The 19,612-nt window shown below is 34.2% G+C and overlaps 2 protein-coding genes across 3 annotated transcripts; one reads left to right on the top strand and one right to left on the bottom strand.

Moving 5' to 3' along the window:
* The first annotated feature begins 1,522 nt into the window (after positions 1 to 1,522).
* Positions 1,523 to 6,865, top strand: LOC100818129 (uncharacterized). Of its 2 annotated transcripts, none has more exons than XM_003547446.5 (3): positions 1,523 to 1,894; positions 2,181 to 6,371; positions 6,642 to 6,865. In XM_003547446.5, the coding sequence occupies exon 2, from the start codon at positions 2,199 to 2,201 to the stop codon at positions 6,357 to 6,359; it is 4,161 nt and encodes a 1,386-aa protein (XP_003547494.1). In that variant the 5' UTR covers positions 1,523 to 1,894; positions 2,181 to 2,198; the 3' UTR covers positions 6,360 to 6,371; positions 6,642 to 6,865. The 2 variants fall into 2 exon arrangements, with proteins under 2 accessions (XP_003547494.1, XP_014623362.1); XM_014767876.3 differs by having other exon boundaries at positions 2,095 to 6,371.
* Positions 6,866 to 9,695: 2,830 nt separating this feature from the next.
* Positions 9,696 to 16,181, bottom strand: LOC100816693 (kinesin-like protein KIN-5D). The gene is made up of 23 exons (XM_006597240.4): positions 16,042 to 16,181; positions 15,518 to 15,924; positions 15,279 to 15,408; positions 14,770 to 14,925; positions 14,203 to 14,679; positions 13,819 to 13,916; positions 13,560 to 13,716; positions 13,392 to 13,461; positions 13,144 to 13,220; positions 13,002 to 13,055; positions 12,834 to 12,914; positions 12,608 to 12,719; positions 12,332 to 12,418; positions 12,054 to 12,229; positions 11,806 to 11,967; positions 11,609 to 11,716; positions 11,375 to 11,533; positions 11,179 to 11,262; positions 10,888 to 11,093; positions 10,703 to 10,804; positions 10,496 to 10,605; positions 10,255 to 10,406; positions 9,696 to 10,155 (listed from the first exon to the last, which is right to left on the bottom strand). The coding sequence occupies exons 2-23, from the start codon at positions 15,691 to 15,693 to the stop codon at positions 9,934 to 9,936; spliced, it is 3,156 nt and encodes a 1,051-aa protein (XP_006597303.1). The 5' UTR covers positions 15,694 to 15,924; positions 16,042 to 16,181; the 3' UTR covers positions 9,696 to 9,933.
* Between the last annotated feature and the right edge of the window lie 3,431 nt (positions 16,182 to 19,612).

Genomic DNA, 19,612 nt, shown 5'->3' with positions numbered 1-19,612 from the left:
TTGTAACGTTAAGAAAAGAATTGAAACTGAAAGTCTTCAACGTGCTGCAACAACTCTCAACGGATAAAAAGATATTTACCAAGTAAAATAAATCTTCATAAAAGATAGGAGTTAATCGACTAGTAATATATAAAAGGTAAAATATTATTTAAAAGAGACTGATTTAAAAAAAATATTTTATTTTAAATTTTAAATTATAAGAAAATATTTTCCAACCAGAAGAGGATCAATTCACTTTGAGTGGGAAAACAAGAAGACGAAGAGGAGAAAAGTGAGGGAGGATTTAGAGAGGATGTTCCTAATGTTGGATGTTCCAGGAAAATAAAAAGGCTTTGGATTTTTCCACTAACCCTCTTACTAACACCTTCTAGCCTGCTAACATCTTACTCAAAAACCTCTAAGTTAGGCTTTTTATAATTAGTTTAATTTTTGAATGTATCTTTTTCTCAACCTGAATTAGTCTAATGACTCGGTGAATTATTTTTGTAACTTTTATATTAATTAATAAAATATGTAATGTAGTAATCATAGAAAAACTAAATATTAAAAAAAATATAATTAATCATAAAAAATAATGAATATTTTTTATCTTACATTTATATAAAATTAAAAATGAATATTAAATACAGTAAATAAAAATAAATCTTAAAAATATATAATATAAATATGAGATTTAATTTTAACAAACCTAAATTAATCAAACCAAACAAATACAGTTAAATATGAGATTTAATTTTAACAAACCTAAATTACTCCAACTCACAAAATGAAACACCCAAAAACAGAAGGCAGCCGTGTTCAGTGACTGCAAAAATACTACTAGCAAAGTAGCAATAGAATTTTGCAGTTCCACTAATTCAGTGCAGTTCCCTTTGGTGTCGGCTATATATGGACTAAAGGAAATGGATTGTCTAGGGATAAAAAAATTAAATATGTTTTTTATTTTTGGTTATTATAAATTTATTTTTTAATTTTAGTGTTATAAGTTAATATTTTTTGAATTTTGGTTTTTCTAAATTGTTTTATAATCTTTATAAATTTATATTTTTTCAATTTTAATTTCTTTAATGCTATGTTTGGTTGGAGAATAAATAAAAAGAAAAAAATAAAAATTACAAAACATTTTCTTTTGTTTGACTGAAGAGAAAATAAAAGAAACAGATAAGGAATTTGACTTCTAAAAATAAAATTTGAAAATTTTCTTTTCTTCCAACCAAATGGACCATAAGATTCTAATCATTTGATTTATAGTTCCTATAATTCATGTTTATATGAATTAAAATTTTAAAAAAATATAAATTAAAAAGAAATAAAATATCACAAATTTACAAAAATAAAACATTAACTTACCTGAACTAAAATCATATTTAAGAAAAAACAAAAAAGAAAAGGCATAAAAGAAGTGAAGAAGGTTATAGCAGTTAATCTAGATCTGACGCGTGCGATCGAACGGTGAGAAGTTGGAATGGAGTGGGGCCATGGTAGAGTGGCAACTCCCTCACAACACAACGGTCTGGCTCACTTGCCTCGCTCGCTCACTCACTCAGTCATCTTCTCTTTCTCTCTCTAAATCCTCACTTTTCTTCCTTGCGGCCTCACTCTCTGCGTTCATCCCTGTTTGGTGCGGTGGGAGTTTTTGGTCTTTTCGCTGCCCCCCATCATCAAACGGTCCCTCTCCATCCACGTCATCTACGTCTTCTTCGTACCCTCCCCACCTTCCTTTCTTCCTCTCCCTCTTCTCACTATATAACTATTTTTTCACACCCTCCCCCCTTTCCTTAGGGTTTCCAAAAGCCATTCTCCAATTTCGCACTGCGCATCCCTTCCATGTCTCCTTCCACTTCCTCGTCTTCTCCTCAATTCCTTCTTCCACTCTTCTTCTCACGCGATTGAGGTATTCCCATATTCCCCTTCTGAATCTCCTCGCTTCCGATTATTTCACATATTCCGTGATTTTTTATTCTAAATTCGATTTTTTTTTTAAATGTGTTTGTGGTTTCACTGTTGTTATAACTGTTGTTGTTGTTATTGTTTTGAGGATGTTGAGATTGGTTTCTAGTTTTGTTTTTGAATTTGTGGTGTTGCGTTTGTTAGGGTTTTGATTGAGATTTGTTCCGCGGGGGGTTCGACTTTTTTGAAATTGGGTCCGTGAACGCGTTTTTTTTTTTTTTTTGCGGCAGTTTGTGGTGTTATGTTTCATGGCAATTGAGAAGAACAGCTTTAAGGCGTCCAGGCTTGATTCCGAGTGTTCTCCTCGAAGTAGGGAAAGTATGTCCAGTGACGAAGAGGTGATTCGGCGGCGTAACTCTGCCGTGGAATCCGACGACGATGATGAGTTTGATGATGCTGATTCTGGGGCGGGGTCTGATGATTTTGATTTGCTGGAATTGGGTGAGACTGGGGCGGAGTTTTGCCAGATTGGGAACCAGACTTGCAGCATTCCGTTGGAACTGTACGATCTTGCTGGCCTTGAAGATGTACTGTCCGTGGATGTGTGGAATGACTGCTTGAGTGAGGAGGAGAGGTTTGAACTTGCTAAGTATCTTCCTGACATGGATCAAGAGACTTTTGTTCAGACCTTGAAGGAGGTTTTCACTGGTTGTAACTTGCATTTTGAGAGTCCCATTAAGAAGTTGTTTGACATGCTGAAGGGTGGTCTGTGTGAGCCGAGAGTTGCACTTTACAAGGAGGGCTTGAGTTCTTTTCAGAAGCGACAGCACTATCATCTGTTGAGGAAGCATCAGAACAACATGGTTAGCAATCTTTGTCAGATAAGAGATGCTTGGCTTAACTGTAGGGGATACAGTATTGAAGAAAGGCTGCGTGTCCTGAACATTATGAGGAGTCAAAAGAGTTTGATGTATGAGAAGGAAGATTTGGAAGTTGATTCTTCAGATGAGGAGTCCGGTGAAGGTATATGGAGCAGGAAGAACAAGGATAGGAAAATTTCACAGAAAACGGGGCGCTATCCTTTCCATGGGGTGGGTCCTGGTTTAGATATCCATTCACGAGGACGATCAGTGGTTAGGGAGCAAGAGAAGTATGGGAAGCAAAATCCTAAAGGCATACTCAAGTTGGCTGGTTCAAAGCCACCTTCAGTAAAGGACCCAACTGGTCGCTCGTCTTCTGTCTACCATGCTTTGGATGTGAATCCTGGGCTAAATGGTTCAACTTCTGCTCTTTCTCAACAGAATAAGTCGGTGGGATATGATTCAGGGTCAATGCACAGGATGAGGGATCAGCTGTGGAATGGTGATAACGAGGAAATGTCATATGGAGTCCATCAAGATCGGAATTTATCACGTAGCAACCTGATGGACAAATCTAGTTTTCGGAAAGTGGGAAAGAGGAATGACCTTCTGAGAGGTGATGAGATGGATACTGACAATTTGATGGGTCTGTCTCTGTCTTCAAAGACTGATCTACATGGATACACTAGAAATGCAAACCAATCTTCTGATATGAAAATTTTCCCGGCAAAGCCATTTTCTAAGAAAGGTTTGTATGAATATTCTAGAAATTCTAAGTATCTAGAAAATGTTCAACAATTTGTTGGTAGTGATCAGGCTAAGCCTAGAGTGAGGAGTTCACAGTTATCGCTTAAAGGCACTATGGTGGACTCAGCAGATTACGATGAACTTTTCTATAGCAATGAAACACCAGGACAGGAATTTGGTATGGATTCTTCATTTAAATATGATGATTGGTATCGAAAGGGCAAGAAATGGAAGGCAGGGAGAGAGTCTCCGGATCTCAGTTACACTCCTTATAGATCTTCCTCGCCACAGGTTAGTGACAGACTTCTATCCTCTGACTTCAGGGCAAAATCATTGCAGGAGAAGATAAGAGGGACTTCTATGCAGAATGGAGAAAAAGATCCAATGCCTTTGAGGGGTAGTCATATGCTTTTAAGAGGTGAAGAAACTGAATCAGACTCATCAGAACAGTTGGGTGATGATGATGATAACACTCCTTTGTTACAGGGCAAATATGCTTACTTGATGGGTACTGCTGCTGGTTCTCGCACAAAATTGTTGAAATCTCACCTAGATCCCAAGAAGGCCAAATTTGTTTCAGATTTGAAGCCACATGTAATAACACAATCCAAAAAGAAGGGTGGCTTTGCAGAGCGGGGGCAAATGCATGGTGTAGAAAATTACCTTTCAAAAGTAAAGCAGAAGGGTGAAATACGCAATGGTGGTCCTTTTCAGAAACAGGCTGGTAAATTTATTGAAGAAATCTATCCCTCTGGATCAGATATGATTGATGATGCTGATGATGATTGGAGACAGGTATACAAGACAGGCAAGAATGGCCGAATACGAGGGGATCCTATTGAAAGGTTAGACATGCCCTCATCAAATGCATACACGGCTGAGCGAAAGAAGAAAGGGAGAACTGACCTTGATCATTCCATTCTGAGGTCTAAATATTTGCATGATTATGCTGGTGATGAGGACAACTCACTTGAAAGAAGACGGTTGGTTGTGGATAATAATGAAGTTGGACAAAGTAGGCATGGGAGGAAAGGACAGAAATATGTTTCTGCATACAAGGGTGATCAAAATGAGAGATCTGAGGCACCAATGCTTGGTTGCAACTCTGCAACGAAGAAGCGAAAAATGAAGGATGAGGTAGTAGACATTGGTGGAAGAGATGAAGATGGCAATCTTTTGTCAAACACCCTGACAAATGATTTGACTTATTCAAAAAGAAAGTCGAAGAAAAAGATAGAGGCTGGGATGGTTAGTTCAGAAATGGATAATTCTGAATTACGTCTTAATGATATGGGGACAGCAGATATAGAACTGGAAACCAAGCCACAGAAAAAGACATTCACTTTGATCACACCAACAGTTCATACTGGATTTTCATTTTCTATTATACATCTTCTTTCAGCAGTCCGCATGGCAATGATTAGTCCACATGCAGAAGACGATTTAGAAATGGGGAAACCTAGAGAAGAGCTGAACAAAGCACAGGAAGGCACTACTACAAATGGTGATCTTTCTAACAGCAAGACGGATGCCAACTGTGAGTCTGCTGACCATCCGAACATGCCTTCTCTTACTGTTCAGGAGATTGTTAATCGTGTGAGATCAAACCCTGGTGATCCTTGCATTCTTGAGACACAAGAGCCACTGCAGGATTTGATCAGAGGTGTTCTGAAGATATTTTCTTCCAAAACAGCACCCTTGGGAGCAAAGGGTTGGAAGGTACTAGCAGTTTATGAAAAATCCACCAGAAGTTGGTCATGGACTGGCCCAGTTATTCATAATTCACCTGACCATGATACTATTGAGGAGGTGACATCTCCTGAAGCTTGGGGTCTTCCTCATAAGATGCTTGTCAAGTTGGTTGATTCCTTTGCCAATTGGTTGAAATGTGGTCAGGAAACTCTTCAACAAATAGGAAGTCTTCCTGCTCCGCCTTTGGAATTGATGCAAGTCAACCTTGATGAGAAGGAAAGGTTTAGGGATCTGAGGGCTCAGAAGAGTCTTAACACCATAAGACCTAGCTCAGAGGAAGTGAGGACTTATTTTAGGAAGGAGGAGGTTCTCAGGTACTCAATTCCTGACAGAGCCTTTTCATATACTGCAGCTGATGGTAAAAAATCTATTGTGGCACCCTTGAGAAGATGTGGTGGTAAGCCAACATCAAAAGCCCGAGACCATTTTATGTTGAAACGTGATCGACCACCACATGTTACAATTCTTTGTCTTGTAAGAGATGCTGCAGCTAGATTACCTGGAAGTATTGGCACTAGAGCAGATGTTTGTACTTTAATTCGAGATTCTCAATATATTGTTGAAGATGTTTCTGATGCACAAATTAACCAAGTAGTTAGTGGAGCCTTGGATAGATTGCATTATGAACGTGATCCTTGTGTACAATTTGATGGGGAAAGGAAACTGTGGGTTTACTTGCATAGAGAAAGAGAAGAAGAAGATTTTGAGGATGATGGCACTTCATCCACAAAGAAATGGAAGAGGCAGAAAAAGGATGCTGCAGATCAATCTGATCAAGGAACAGTAACTGTTGCCTGTCCTGGAACTGGGGAGCAAAGCGGATATGATTTGTGCTCAGATCTCAATGTGGATCCACCACCATGCATTGATGATGATAAGGGAATGGAACCTTTGCCTACTGATACAAGGCCAAATGCAGAGGCACATGTTGACGTCAATCGGGCTTCTGAAGAAGGCAATGCTTGTGACGGTAATTCAATGGCTTGGGAGGCTCTTGATTTAAATCCTACTCGAGAGTTATGCCAAGAAAATTCAACAAATGAAGATTTGGATGATGAATCCTTTGGGAGAGAAAGGCCCGTTGGACTATTAAGTGCAAGCTTGTTGTGAAGAATTCTACAGGTAGTTATTTACCTCATTTTGGTATTATTTTGATTGTATATTGCTCGTTTTTCCGTTTGGCTACTTGTTATCTAAAATCTCATAACACATTTGTTTATGGCACAATGGCACTAATTATTTCAAAGACAGACCTTAGAGAAGTTTGCTTGGTTTTTTTTAATATTCTATTGTTCCTATCGATTAATTTCCTTCTGCTGTGTTTTACTTGAAAGGAAATTATAGCAATGGAGCATCTATTAATACTTATGCAATATATACATCTTTCTGTAGGTTTTTGGTCCATGGGCACTCGAGTTCGGTCATGCTGGTTGTAGCTGTGCCACAACAGTACCTTTGTATATTGATTGATTTGATCTCGAAGAATAGAATAGAATGTGATCTTGTTGAAGATTGTAGAATTTGGTTAGGTTAGCTGGATGTTTTAACGGCTTTACATCCCATAAATAATACCTTTTGGGTTGAAATTTCTAATGATCTATAGCCTTCTTGAGCGATGTGGCGTTGTTGTATTGCATCGCAAAATTCTTATTTTATCTGTAGATAGATATGGTTCAATTAAGACAATGATGACAGTACATCCAATAAATCTGTTCACCCAAATGAACAGGACAACATAATAATTACACTCAGAAGGAAAACAGAAGACGTTATTGGTCAATTGCTTGATTCATTTTTTTATTTTGCTTGGATGATCTAGTCTTGAGAACAATGTTTGACAAATGGAACCAGAGCTATACATGTAGTTTGGAATGAGCTATCCATTTACTTGTAAAAAAAATTGATACCGTACAAATGACGAAGGAGAGATGACGGGATAAATTGATTCTGCTTTAGGTTGCGCACAAATATGGTCGAGAAAAGGAAAAAAAAAAAAAACTTACAATGAATTAATGTAACTATTTATTTACTTATCATTATTAACGATATATCGTTAAATTTTTTAACATTCTTTGAACATTTAAATTTTTCTCATGTATGAGTTTCTTAATATTTTATTTAATTTATTGTAATTTAAATCAATATACTTTTGTTATTTATTTAAAAATAACTACAGAAATTGTTTAAAATTAAAATTTTGAAGGTAAAAAAATGTAAAATAAAAATTAATATAAGAAGATTATATGAAGCAATAAATTGAGAATTTTCAAAATAAAGTTTAGAAAAATGTCGTGACAATTTAATTTTTTTTTTTTAATATCCTATATGAACATTACATTTTTGGTTTAATTTCCAATACGGTTCATCAATTACCCATGACATTATTTTTCAAAATACGCTAATTTAGAGAACCACAAGTAAATTAGCTCCTGTCTTACCAACTTCTCAATAATCTTTTTATATACGTTGGACTAGGGAAGTCGATAAGCCCCCTTTTACATTTTTTATTTATTTTACTCTTCGAGTTTTATTATAAAATTCAATCAACTAATTCATGATAATTAAAAAATTAATTCAGTTACAAATATTAAATTTATCTTAAATTAATTATTATTTGTAAAACTACCCTTACGAACAAAACTTACAAACATTCTACAACATACTTTAATTAAAAGTATTTTTGTGAAAAAATAACGCTTAAATATGTTTTTATTTTTATATGTTCATTTTTTTTTTGTTGTGAAAAATATTTTTTTTTTAATTCATGTAGGTTTTCATTTTTTCAATTTTAAACCTTGTAAAATATTTTGTTCCTAGTTTCTGTAAATTTGTTTTTTTATTTATTTTTTACTCTCGTAAGCAGAAATTAACAAGAATTATGAATGAAAAAATTGAAATATCAAAGAGACTCTATTTAAAAAACACAAACTTGCAAAGACTAAAAAAAAACTTACATAAACAAAAATTAAAATAATGCTAACTTAGAAGGACTAAAATTAAAAAAAATAAACTTACAAAAACTAAAAATGAAAAAATACAAACTTACAAGAATCCAAAACATATTTAAATCAAAAAATAATTAATGTGTCATACATTTTAGTTTTTTTTTAAAGGAAGGATGTTATTTTAGTTTAAATTTATTTCTTAATGATATGATTTCATTTGTGTTTTTTTTGTTGCATGTGTACTTGTTTTGTTAATTTTTAAAATTTAAAATGTTTAAACATTTTTTTTATAAATTATGAAAAAAATTGAATTGATTTGTTTATAATTTTTTACTTTTTGATGTTTTGTTTACAATTTTCTTAACAAAAATATTTAAACTACTTTATTATTTGTATTTAGACATATATAAATAATGGATAAAATAGTCTTTTACTAAACTGGTATTATAACTATGTAACAAGTTCTTCATATTAATCCTTGAAAGTTAGTAAAATATATCAATTCAAAGACTAAATTGATAAACGTTCAATATTTTAGAAATTACATACATAATTTCATTAGTTTAGGTTAGAGAATGATACTTCAGAAAATAAATTGATGGTTTATTTAAACTAAAGCTACAAAAGCACTTTAAAAATGTGAGAAAAGCTATCTTTTGAGTAAAGTACCTTCAGTTTGTGTATTACATCCAATCTCAGAAACAATTGTTGAATATCAAAACCAATTGCTACTTATAGTAAAAATAAAAAGTTAAATAATGATGTTTTCACGTTCAATGTATGTGAATGTACTATGCAGTTCTTTAAAGAAAAAAAGGAATAAAAAGAAAAACAAAGAACAACAATACAGATTAACAGTGTTAATCAAGTAAATTTAGTTCATTGATTGAACAAGACATATAAATTTTTTGATATTATTTTTTATTTTGACGAATAAAAAAATAATAGTATTAAAAAAAGGAAAAATATCAGGATGGTAAAAAATTTCCTAATGTAACCTGGTGTGTAGAGTGTTAGAAAAAACTGTTTTTCTAATAAGAAGCTGCAGCTTTTTCACTCAGACGGCCTTAACATGGGACCCAATTATCAGTATTCCAACCTCGTTCAGTTGTTCCCTTTCCTTACCCTACAACACCCAAGAGAAGAGAATTCTTTCTTCACATGTTACCAGGCTGTATAAACCAAACCCCCCTTCCCTAGCTTTGGCTTTTTGTCTCTTATTCCTGACAAAGCATTATCCAACACCCGTATTTAGGCCAACCACCAAAGCTTCCTTTATCTGATGAAATGAAATGCTTTGGTGGTTCACATCTTTCTTCGTTTGGCTTCTTCCTTTCCTTTCAAACATTATGCGTACTATGTACTGCTTGTCCATGTGCGACAAAGTATCTCATTATTACATTGCAAAACTTCATCGACAAAGTTTTTTCTTCGTTGTCTTCAATGCGAGATAATCCCTTGTGGACATGGCAACGTCAAAAATTAGTTTGGAATACCCTAATTTTATTAATAAAACACCTCCAAAATCATATATTATGTAGTACGTACCAATCTCAGATGACATCAATAATATAGGTTACTGTAGAAAAGGGTAACCTTTTACATATTCCGGCCTCGCATACAGATTAGCCCTTTTTCCTCTATTTTTCAAAATTTAAAAATAAAATAAAATAAATGAATCTATCATTTTATGGACTTACATCTGAACAATTATGCTATTTACAGAATTTTGACTGTCCCTAGTTAATAGCAGTAAGAGGAACTCTGGAATCTCTCACTGATTGAGCGGCTTCATATGCCCCGATATGTTTAACATCGCCGTTTGCTTGTTTTGGAGATCTTGCATCCCAGAATGACTTCAACAATTCCTCAAATGATGGGGTTCTTAGTTCTTCTATGGATGAAACACTAGATAAATTGAAGAGTCTCTTTCTTGGTGTTGAACAAGATGGTTCGTCGACCTGTATGTCATGGTAATTTATTTAAATAACATAAAAAACTAGAATCCGGTAACCAGTGAATATTTTGTACATAGTTGGTGCCTTAAGTCTCTTTCTTACCATGTATTCGTTGAGAAGACATTTCCCTGCATTTTCGGTTATCTCTACAATACTGTGGTAATGACCACCCTTCAGTTCTCTCAAATCACCACAGCACGGAATGATCATAGAGTTCAGATTCCCACAAGCTTCATGATCAAGTTGCAACGAATCTGCATTTTGTTTTAACTTGTCAGATGACATTCATGGTATTACCTACCTAGACAACAATGATGATGCATAGATATAACACAATACTGACAATCAATGGATGAGTTAATATCCTTGTTTGCTGTTCCGGCATCTTCAAGTGTAGTTGATACAGCACTGGAGAATCGGGCACGTAGGGCATGATTAGCTTCCATTCCTCCCCTGGCCATACATAGCAAAAGTTAAAAAAAAAAAAAAAGGTTGACAAAATGTATTGTCTTTCAACTGTTTTCATCTTATTAAGGAATACAAAACCTACCTAACTATAGTATCCACAGAAGCAGCATTTCTCTTCTCCAAACTAAGCAAAGACTCTTGAGCTTTTCTCCATTGTTGAGAACCTACTTTTGCCTTGTTGAGGCTGCAGTTTGTTCAGTACAGCAGTTGGTAAGTAGAAGAGAATATATTGGAGACAAAATAAGCATTGTTCTCACTCATACATACCAGATTTGAAGAACCTCCACAAGGTCTCTCTTCCCAGATTCTACAGCGGAAGTATCCTCATGATAGTTGGATTCTGTTTTTTCCATGTGAACTCTCCATTCTGCCTTGACAGAAGAAGTAGAATCCTGCATGGTTAATGCTTCTTGCCGCAGTTTACTGGTTCTACAATTTGCACTTTCTCGAAGATCATTGACTGCCATTTGAACCTGATAAATATCAAAAGCAATGTTATGTTCAAGTACTCATTGACAACATTATAAGTAAACTTAGCATGTTAAAAACAAATCTTACCAACTGTTTCTTTCTAGCATTAGAACTTGCTAGCATTTCTGCCACTTTCTCCAGTAGTTGTTTTTCTTCATAGGCAGTACACTCCTTCACCCAGTAAAGAATGAGGAGAGCATCAAAGGTTAGAAAAAAAAAACAAGTGCAAAAAATTTCTGATCATGATTTATGTAATTCTCAGAAAAGGCACTACTGCAATCACCTCAAACTTCTTCTCAAGTTCACACAATTTCTGATCATTGACCAATTGTGCTTCTTCTACAATTTGGGTCAGACTGGATGCATGCCTGTCTATTGTCTCAAAAAAGTTCACTGTTATTTTAGATACTGCCCGTGTAGTCTCCACTGCTCTGGCATGTGCCTGAATGGAAAAAAATAAACATAAATTTCAGGATCTCTAACACAGAAGTTCAGTAAATAAACTAAAATAACGGACCTCTCTTTGTTGATGAGCATAAGCTGTTAAATTGGCCTCTTGCTTGTGGAGACTACTTTGAAGATCATTTAGTAACGAATCAGCTTCTAAGGCAATTCCTTTAAAAAGCTGAAGCACGTAAATTAAGTTAAATGGAGCCAGAAATCTTAAGTAGAATCAGCTGAGTAGAATCGGCTTCAGGGTAATAGACCACTTACATCCTCCAAGGCAGATGAATGCTTGGCTACTTCAGATTTCAAGTCATCATAAGTTAACTGGTTATTTACTTTAAGCTCCTCAGCTAAATCATCCAGAGCTTTGATACCAGAACCATACATGTTTTTCAACTTTCCTACCCGTTGTCTAAGATCTTCAGTAGCCTTCAGAATCATACCAAAATGAGTAGTAGTTCATAAATCTGAAAATTGAAGTTTAATAAATACAATTGCATCCTTTGTTAACCCACCTCTGCTTTCGTTGATACAAAAGACTGCATATCCTCCTCCATGTCCTTCAGTTGCTGCTCTTGATGCATTACTGAAGCTGAAACTGTCTTGTGCAGCACTTCAAGTTGTTGAGCTAACTGAGACTGGAATTTCTGGATAAGTATTCTGTTTCCTTCTTCAATTTTATCCTTCCGCTCTAAAGGTTGGAAAAGGCAATTTATGGGAAATTTCAACCCTGATGTTAGTTAGAGGGATGTGCTTCTCCAGTTTTAGAAAACCACTAGAGAATCATACTTACCAATTTTAGAAAAGAGGTTTGACACATCTGATGCAGCATTCTCAAGCTCCGCTCGCAGTTCAATTGCACGCTCCACAAGTGCTTTCTCTGGAAAAGGTATAGAAAATTTGTTGAAAATAGAAGATCGGAAGTATAATGTTTTGCACATGTAAAAATATTCAATCAACCCAGAACCCTTATACTATCACCAAAGGCATGAGACGAGTAGCATTTGAACCAACCCAGAAAATGTATTTAATAGGGAATACACAAATGGAACAATTACAGATGACTAACCAGATTTTAGGAGATTTAATATCAAAAATTCCTTTTCCTTAATTGTTGCATTTGCTTGTTTGTGCCTTTCCTCAAGATCAAACAATGACTGCTCAGTTTCTTCTAGACTTTTCTGAAAATACAGATGTCAGGTGTAAGTTTATGTTAGGATATAAACAGTTAAATTCCTGAAAGGATCAAAAGTCCAGAACGAAAGAATGAAGCAGTTAAGCATGGCCACTTTTACCTCAGTTTTTTCAAGTTTAACACTCAATTCATCGGTCAAAAGTTGCTGAGAATTGTAGAGTTCTTGAAGCTCCACCAGTTGCTACACACATATGGCCAGTCATTGTTTCAATAGCCAAGAATCAATGATCATAATAAATATGGGAGTACAATTAATAACAAAATATACCTTATCCTTAGACTCTGCTTCTAGTTCCATGCGTTCTATCTTTTCAGTCATGGCCTAGAGAAAATAGTAAAAATTTAAGATTAGGAATGTTACCAAAATTGAAACAGTATTCTATTTTATATTAAAACACTTATGAGGAAACCTTCTTCTCTGCTTCTTCATGAAGGTAGCGATCACGTGGTATATAGATCCCATTCTTCTCTCTTGCTGCATACACCTCTGTAACATAAATAGAAAAGTACTACATTTCAGCACTGAACCATCAAGGAGTGTGAGAAAGTGAGAAAGAAGTAACCAACATACTATTTTTCTCTCTATTTAGAGAAAAAAAGAGCACAAAGGAAAAAACAAAGGGACGGAAACTACATTAATATGGGAACAGTCAACAACCTTGCTTTAGTCTGTCAATTTCTGAATACAAATCCTTAATCATTGCAGATTTCATCATTTTCTGATTAATCTGAAAAAATAAGCAACTTTAAACTATTAGATATGCTCTGCTGCCTGATAAAAGGAGCAAAAGGTTGATCAAAATAAAGGAGCAACTATAAAAGTCACCTCTGGTTTGTTCTTGATATTTTTGGCACGGTGTGCATAATCCAAGGTACTAAGGGTTTCTTCCAGACAGTGAATGGAAGGGGATATTGTGGCAATAATGCACGTTTTGGTTTTACCACCCAAAGAATCCCTCAACAATCTGGTTAATTTGCTATCTCTGATATAATAATAAGATATATCTTAATAATAAAATCACTCAGAAAATAATAAAAAAAAAATGAAATTGAGAATTGACAAGAAAAGTTGCAGTTACTCATACCTATATGGAACATGACCTGAGTGCTCAACTAGAGCATTAATCACTCGTCCAAGTGTAAGCAAGCTTTTATTTATCTCCCCAGCCTCCCTTGCTCTACCCTGCAAGTGCCAAGTATTTTCTTCTTCTTAGTGAAGCTCTAAAGCTATGATTTTTTTTCCAGACAAATGTGACAGAACTAGGCAGAGATGATGCCAGCAATGAAAAGGACTAAATAGACAACGCCCAAATGGTAATTCAATTTCTGAAATGTGAAGGGATTAACACAAATTTTGGCATTATCAATATTCCTACAGCCTGACTACAATAAGTTATCGGCCATGATTGAAGTATTGTCAAATTTTACCATTTAAATGCATGTGGCAACTCAAATTTAATCATTTGTACCTCTCTTGCACCAGAACGTGAAATATTCTCAGAGCCTGCGAGGTCCACAAGATTTAGCTTCCCACATTTAATCATTTCCTCACCCTCTGGAGTGCATTCCTTAATATGAATTGTGATAGAAAATATGGAGTGAGAACGGCTGCTTTGTTTGTTAAGAAGAGTCTCAGCTGTACGCCTCTTTGCAGAACCTTTTTCTAATATCTTGTAAATTTCATTTGCTGTGCAAACAATCTCTTCTTCCAAACCCCTGACAAAAACACCCCCCTTCCCATCCTCCATTAGAGCAATAGGTTTCCTAGACTTATCATCTATAAATTTTGAAGTCTCCTCAGGGGCCAAAAGATCTGTTATTTCCTCATTGTAAAGCTCTAGAAACGTTACTTTCATGTTATACTCAGCATTCTGAGCTTCCAATATATCAAAAATCTGCTTCACAGCTCTTGGGATGACACCAGCATCACTCGGAAATTCGCCATTCTGCAGAATCAAGAAGCAAAGAAAAAAATAGATTTCAATAAAAAGCAATAGGAAAACACCATAAGGAGCCTATGAGGTGACACGAATAACCTTCTTTCTTGCACCTCCTTCCATGGTGTATGTCTTCCCTGTCCCGGTCTGTCCATACGCAAAAATAGTGCAGTTATAGCCCTCAAGCACTTCATACACAATGGGAGACACTGCCTGATCATACAGTTCTTTCTGTTGAGAGTTAGGACCAAACACCTACGCCAAAACAAACCAAAATCAGCATAATCACACAGGATAATTTTATTCCGATAACAAGGATAAAAGAAAAACGTGTAAGGTCTTCCTTATCAATATCATGATTACGAGAGTAGGTACATAATAATGTGATAATAATTAAAGAACTTCATATTCAAAATTTAATTCCCGAACGTTGTTATCTCTGGAAATCTGATCGCACATTTAATGAATTTTCTCTCTCCTAACTCGAGTCTTCAGTTCATCGGAATAATGTTTTCCTCAATTTTACCATCCCGCAACAATTCAAGTATTCAAAACTCCAAACAATTTCTTCTTTTTTAAAAAAAAAAAAGAAGCAAGAAGCAGAGAACCTTGTCAAATGCGAAGGTTCTATCGATCTGTTTGTTGGCGATATTCTGAACAGCTGAAACCTCTCTTCTACCTTCGTTACACGAAATCACAACCGGCGTGTGCAGCCTCGTTTCATCTTCATTCAGTGGCCTGCAAAGACGACACCGAACTTTTTCTCAGTTTGGGAGCGGTGAAGCATTAAAATTTAAAACAATCTCAATGACCGAGTCAGCGACGAGTTAGAGCGAGTCAAACTCACCTGCACCTCACGAGGACCTGCACATTGACGCCTTTGTCCTTGTCATACTTGCTGTGACTGTTGGAATTCGAATCCGCAGATCGCAGATCTCGCACCGGCTTATCGCTGGAGCGCGGAGTCTGCGACGGCGACACCGGCACCATTCCTCCACCCAATCTTCTCTGCGTTGCCTCCATTGCGGTTCCACTTTCTAAATCGGTTCGGCGAATCGCGATCACTCTCGGTACGATCCGCGTGATGGAAGAGTGAAAGTGTGAAGAACAATGAAATGTGCGGATCGAGAAGGAAGGAAGAATCGGGTGTGAAACTGAAATCGGAACTTACAGTGTGCCGGCCTTGGCCTTCTAGTGTGTTCTGTTTCAAACGGAACTTCACGTGATAAATCGTCAAGTCAAAGACTCTACTCACTGCACACAAACCAATTGCTTTAAGATTATATTAGCAGAGGGAGTGGCGAGCTGAAAGGAACAAAAAAAGTGGTGCAATTAGACAAAAGTAAACCGTTACGGAGCGTTAGAAATTACGTGAGCAGGAAAAGGGTGAGGATGACGGCGTCTGCGTGGAACGTTTCTCGTATCATATCATCCGACCGTTATAAAGAAGACAAGCTACGTCAATAGAAAAATCATTTCACAACCCAAGAGCCAAGCCAACAATGCGCTCTATCTTTCGCTTATTTCAACTCTATTTTTTTTTTAAAGTGCGCTTAGATTGGGTAATAGAAATACTTTTAGAAGAAGTGGGTCCTTAATCACTGTTTTAGAAGAAGTAGGTGTTTCCTTCTTCGCTTATTGCGTGGTATTATTATTATGATGATGATTCAAAGAATTGGCAAATTCTACAAAAAAGGGGAGGGATTAAGGGTTCCTATCACTGAGGAGGAATGCATGCCCCAAGGACCCACTGCAAAATTTAATTTGTTGCTTGCTAGAAAATTACTCGGGAGATATTTGTTATACTATTTGTGTCTTATTATAAGATATGGTTGATTAATTTATGTTTTTTAATTTAATTATTAACATTAAATTTGTGTATAACTATAATATTTTTTCAATTTTATTTTTAATTCTTTAGGAAATCTATTCATCTTCTCTCATCTTTATAAAAGAGAGAAAGAGATAATTCAAAATATATTAATAAAAAAACTAAATAATTCATAAGATAATTGAAATGAAATTTAATAAAAACAGATAAATTTTTTTCACAAATTATTGTTCAATTAAAAATTATTTCAGAAATTATAGGAATATAATGTATGTGTGTTTTTATTCGTTTAAACTTTCACTCTCACTTTTCATTTTTCAAAGTACTTTCAATGTGAATTTATATGTCTAGCTATTAAACCAAAATTAACACATATTCAAACACACCTATAGAAGATAAAAACACGAAATCTTTGAAGTATATATCTCTCTCGATCGAGATTCCGTGGACTTGAGATGGTGCATAATTAAGTGACCGATAATGTCCAAATCTTCCTCGTTCCTGTCTTTCTCAATAGAGAACATAATAAAAGTATGCAAAGTTGGTGTCTAATTGGGGTGGAAAATTGTGTGTAAAGTTTTTTTTTTTAATTAATATGTTAGAGAAAGCACTAGGATGAAAGGGAGTAGGAAGTTTGGTGGCTCAGAAAAGAAAAGACAGAGTGGGGTTTAGCATGGTAGTATACTTATAGAAGTTACCCCACTTGATAAAGAATGAGGCACATGCCAGTTGGTTTGTATGATTCCATCTTGCATTCCTTTTTCTTCTTTTTCGTTTCTTATGTAGCTTCTAAATTTGATGCTTGACAGCATCCTATGCCCGAGTATGTTTTAAATTCATATTATTTGGTAAGAATTTAATTTGTGTTTTGCACGCTATTTTAAATTTAGACAAAAATTAAAAGGCATATACATAACAAAATCTTAAAATTATTAAAAATATAAAAAAAATGTGAATAATCTATTAAAAAAATAGAGATGATAAGTTAAGAATGACATTTGCCATAGTTGAAAAATAGTAACTCTAATTTAATGTGTAAGAGGGAGAAAATAGTAACTCTAATTTAATGTGTAAGAGTTAAAAAAAAAAAACACTCTAAATCTGTTATTAAAAATATGGGAGAGAAATAGTTGAAATTAATTTAGGGGATAAAAATAAATTTTAATCCAAAAATATTAAAAAAAAAGTGTTAATTTGAAGTATAAGGATAAATTTGAGAAGAGTGAGAAAATTTTAACATAAAATAATTAAAAGAAATTATTTTAGAATTACAGCCATGTGAGATTTAAAACAAAAAGTTAATGTCAAAGAAGTTTAAGACTAATATTAATTTAGAAAGATAAATGTTAAAACAAGGGTGAAACAATGTATATAAGAACACATATTTTTCATGCGCGACAACTTTTTTTTTTCTTCTGAAAACAAAATCATGTGTCACAACTATAAATTACATATTCAAACTCAAATTTGAGATTATTGATTAAATTATTACAACTCAATGTTATATTATTTATACACATGATATGATGATGAAAGAACATAATTTTTAAAGAGAAAGAGATACTACAACTAAAAAATATAAGATTCAAGACTATATATTTTAATCTTCTCTACATAGCTTACAGTTTTTTTAGCATTTTATTCCTTTTTTTTGTGTGTGTATCATATCATACCTAGATTTTTTGAATGAATAATACGTGGTAGCCATATTTGATTTTATTTTTTGTATGATTTTTTCTATCATATACATTAATGTCGAGTCTAAAAGTCAATTCTTGTAAATGAAAAACTAAATGTGTGGGAGACCTTTAAACAAGTCTGCTTCAAAAAAATAACCTTCAAATAAGTTCACTCAACTTAGTTTAAATTCTTTGGAGCTTTAAATAATTTTATACAAATTACTCAATTTCTTCATGTTGAATTAATCTTAATTAATTGCTTGTATTAATTATATAGTGTTAATGGATGTTCTACCATTATTTTGGAAATAAAAATATCGTATTTAATAAAAATTTAATACTTAATATATTAAAATTTTAAAATATTTTTATTTATAAATTATTGACAAACATCTTAAAGATAATTATTAATTAATGTTTACCTATTTTAAAATAAGAAAAATAAGTTTTTAACCTGAAAAGAATATTGTCAAGATCGAAAACCATGTAAAAAAAATGTTTTGATTTTTTTATGCAAAATTGTTTTGATTTATGGTTGAGTAAATGCAATTTGGCGTGGAGAGAAAAGGAAAGATTTCTCGTTTTATCCATCATGTTCAGAATGTGTGTCAAAATCACCATCCAAGCTAATGACATGTATCAAGGTTTCCTTTTTATCCTACCCTTTCCCTTCCATGAAAACATGTACTGCAGCCACTAAACTGGTAAAGAAATGGACGATGCAGGATTGAAAATTTCTCTTACACTACCTTGTGACTTGGATTTAATTTTCAACGGTAGTAACAGTAAGATTTTATTTTTATTTTTATAGAAAGTAAGAAATTATTTTTGATTCGTATTTATAATAATTGATTATATTATATAAATGGAGTATGAATTGGATTAAATGCCTATTGGGCAATTGCCACCAACTGCAACGGTCTAACTTGATAGTTGATACTATCACTTTGATTTGGTTTGGCTTTGATCTTTACTAGAAATAATCATTTATGAGATTTATTTATTTTTCGATTGAATTTTGAATTAATTAAAGTCTTTGTTTCTTTTTACTAAACCAGAATTAAGAAAAAAAATAACTTTATTTTAGCGTGCAAAGATGTTTAACCTGAAAAACGACTCGAAACGATCGTATTCATCTTCACATTGAGACGTTAATAAGAGTCTTCAATAAATTAGGAAATTTCATAGACTGGTCAAGGTTGAATTCAATTCACCTGAACTAGCTAGGTGTTTGGAAACTTTGTAAATTAATACTAGTATGTACATCCGTGAGAAATTACTCTATTTAATAAATTAACCAACGGGGGAGGGGTACCTGGTAAGTGATAACTACATATAAAAGCTTCACATAAATTCAGTTTATGGTTGATGTCTTATGCCGTGTTTGTAAAACACTTATGTTTAACGTAACTTCCGTTCATTTCAGTGAGAC

This window comes from Glycine max, chromosome 15, assembly GCF_000004515.6.
Source record: "Glycine max cultivar Williams 82 chromosome 15, Glycine_max_v4.0, whole genome shotgun sequence".
In the NCBI taxonomy this organism is placed as follows: Eukaryota; Viridiplantae; Streptophyta; class Magnoliopsida; order Fabales; family Fabaceae; genus Glycine; species Glycine max.
The sequence above is the reverse complement of the archived record's forward strand: the minus strand, read 5'-3'. Positions and strand labels throughout refer to the sequence as shown.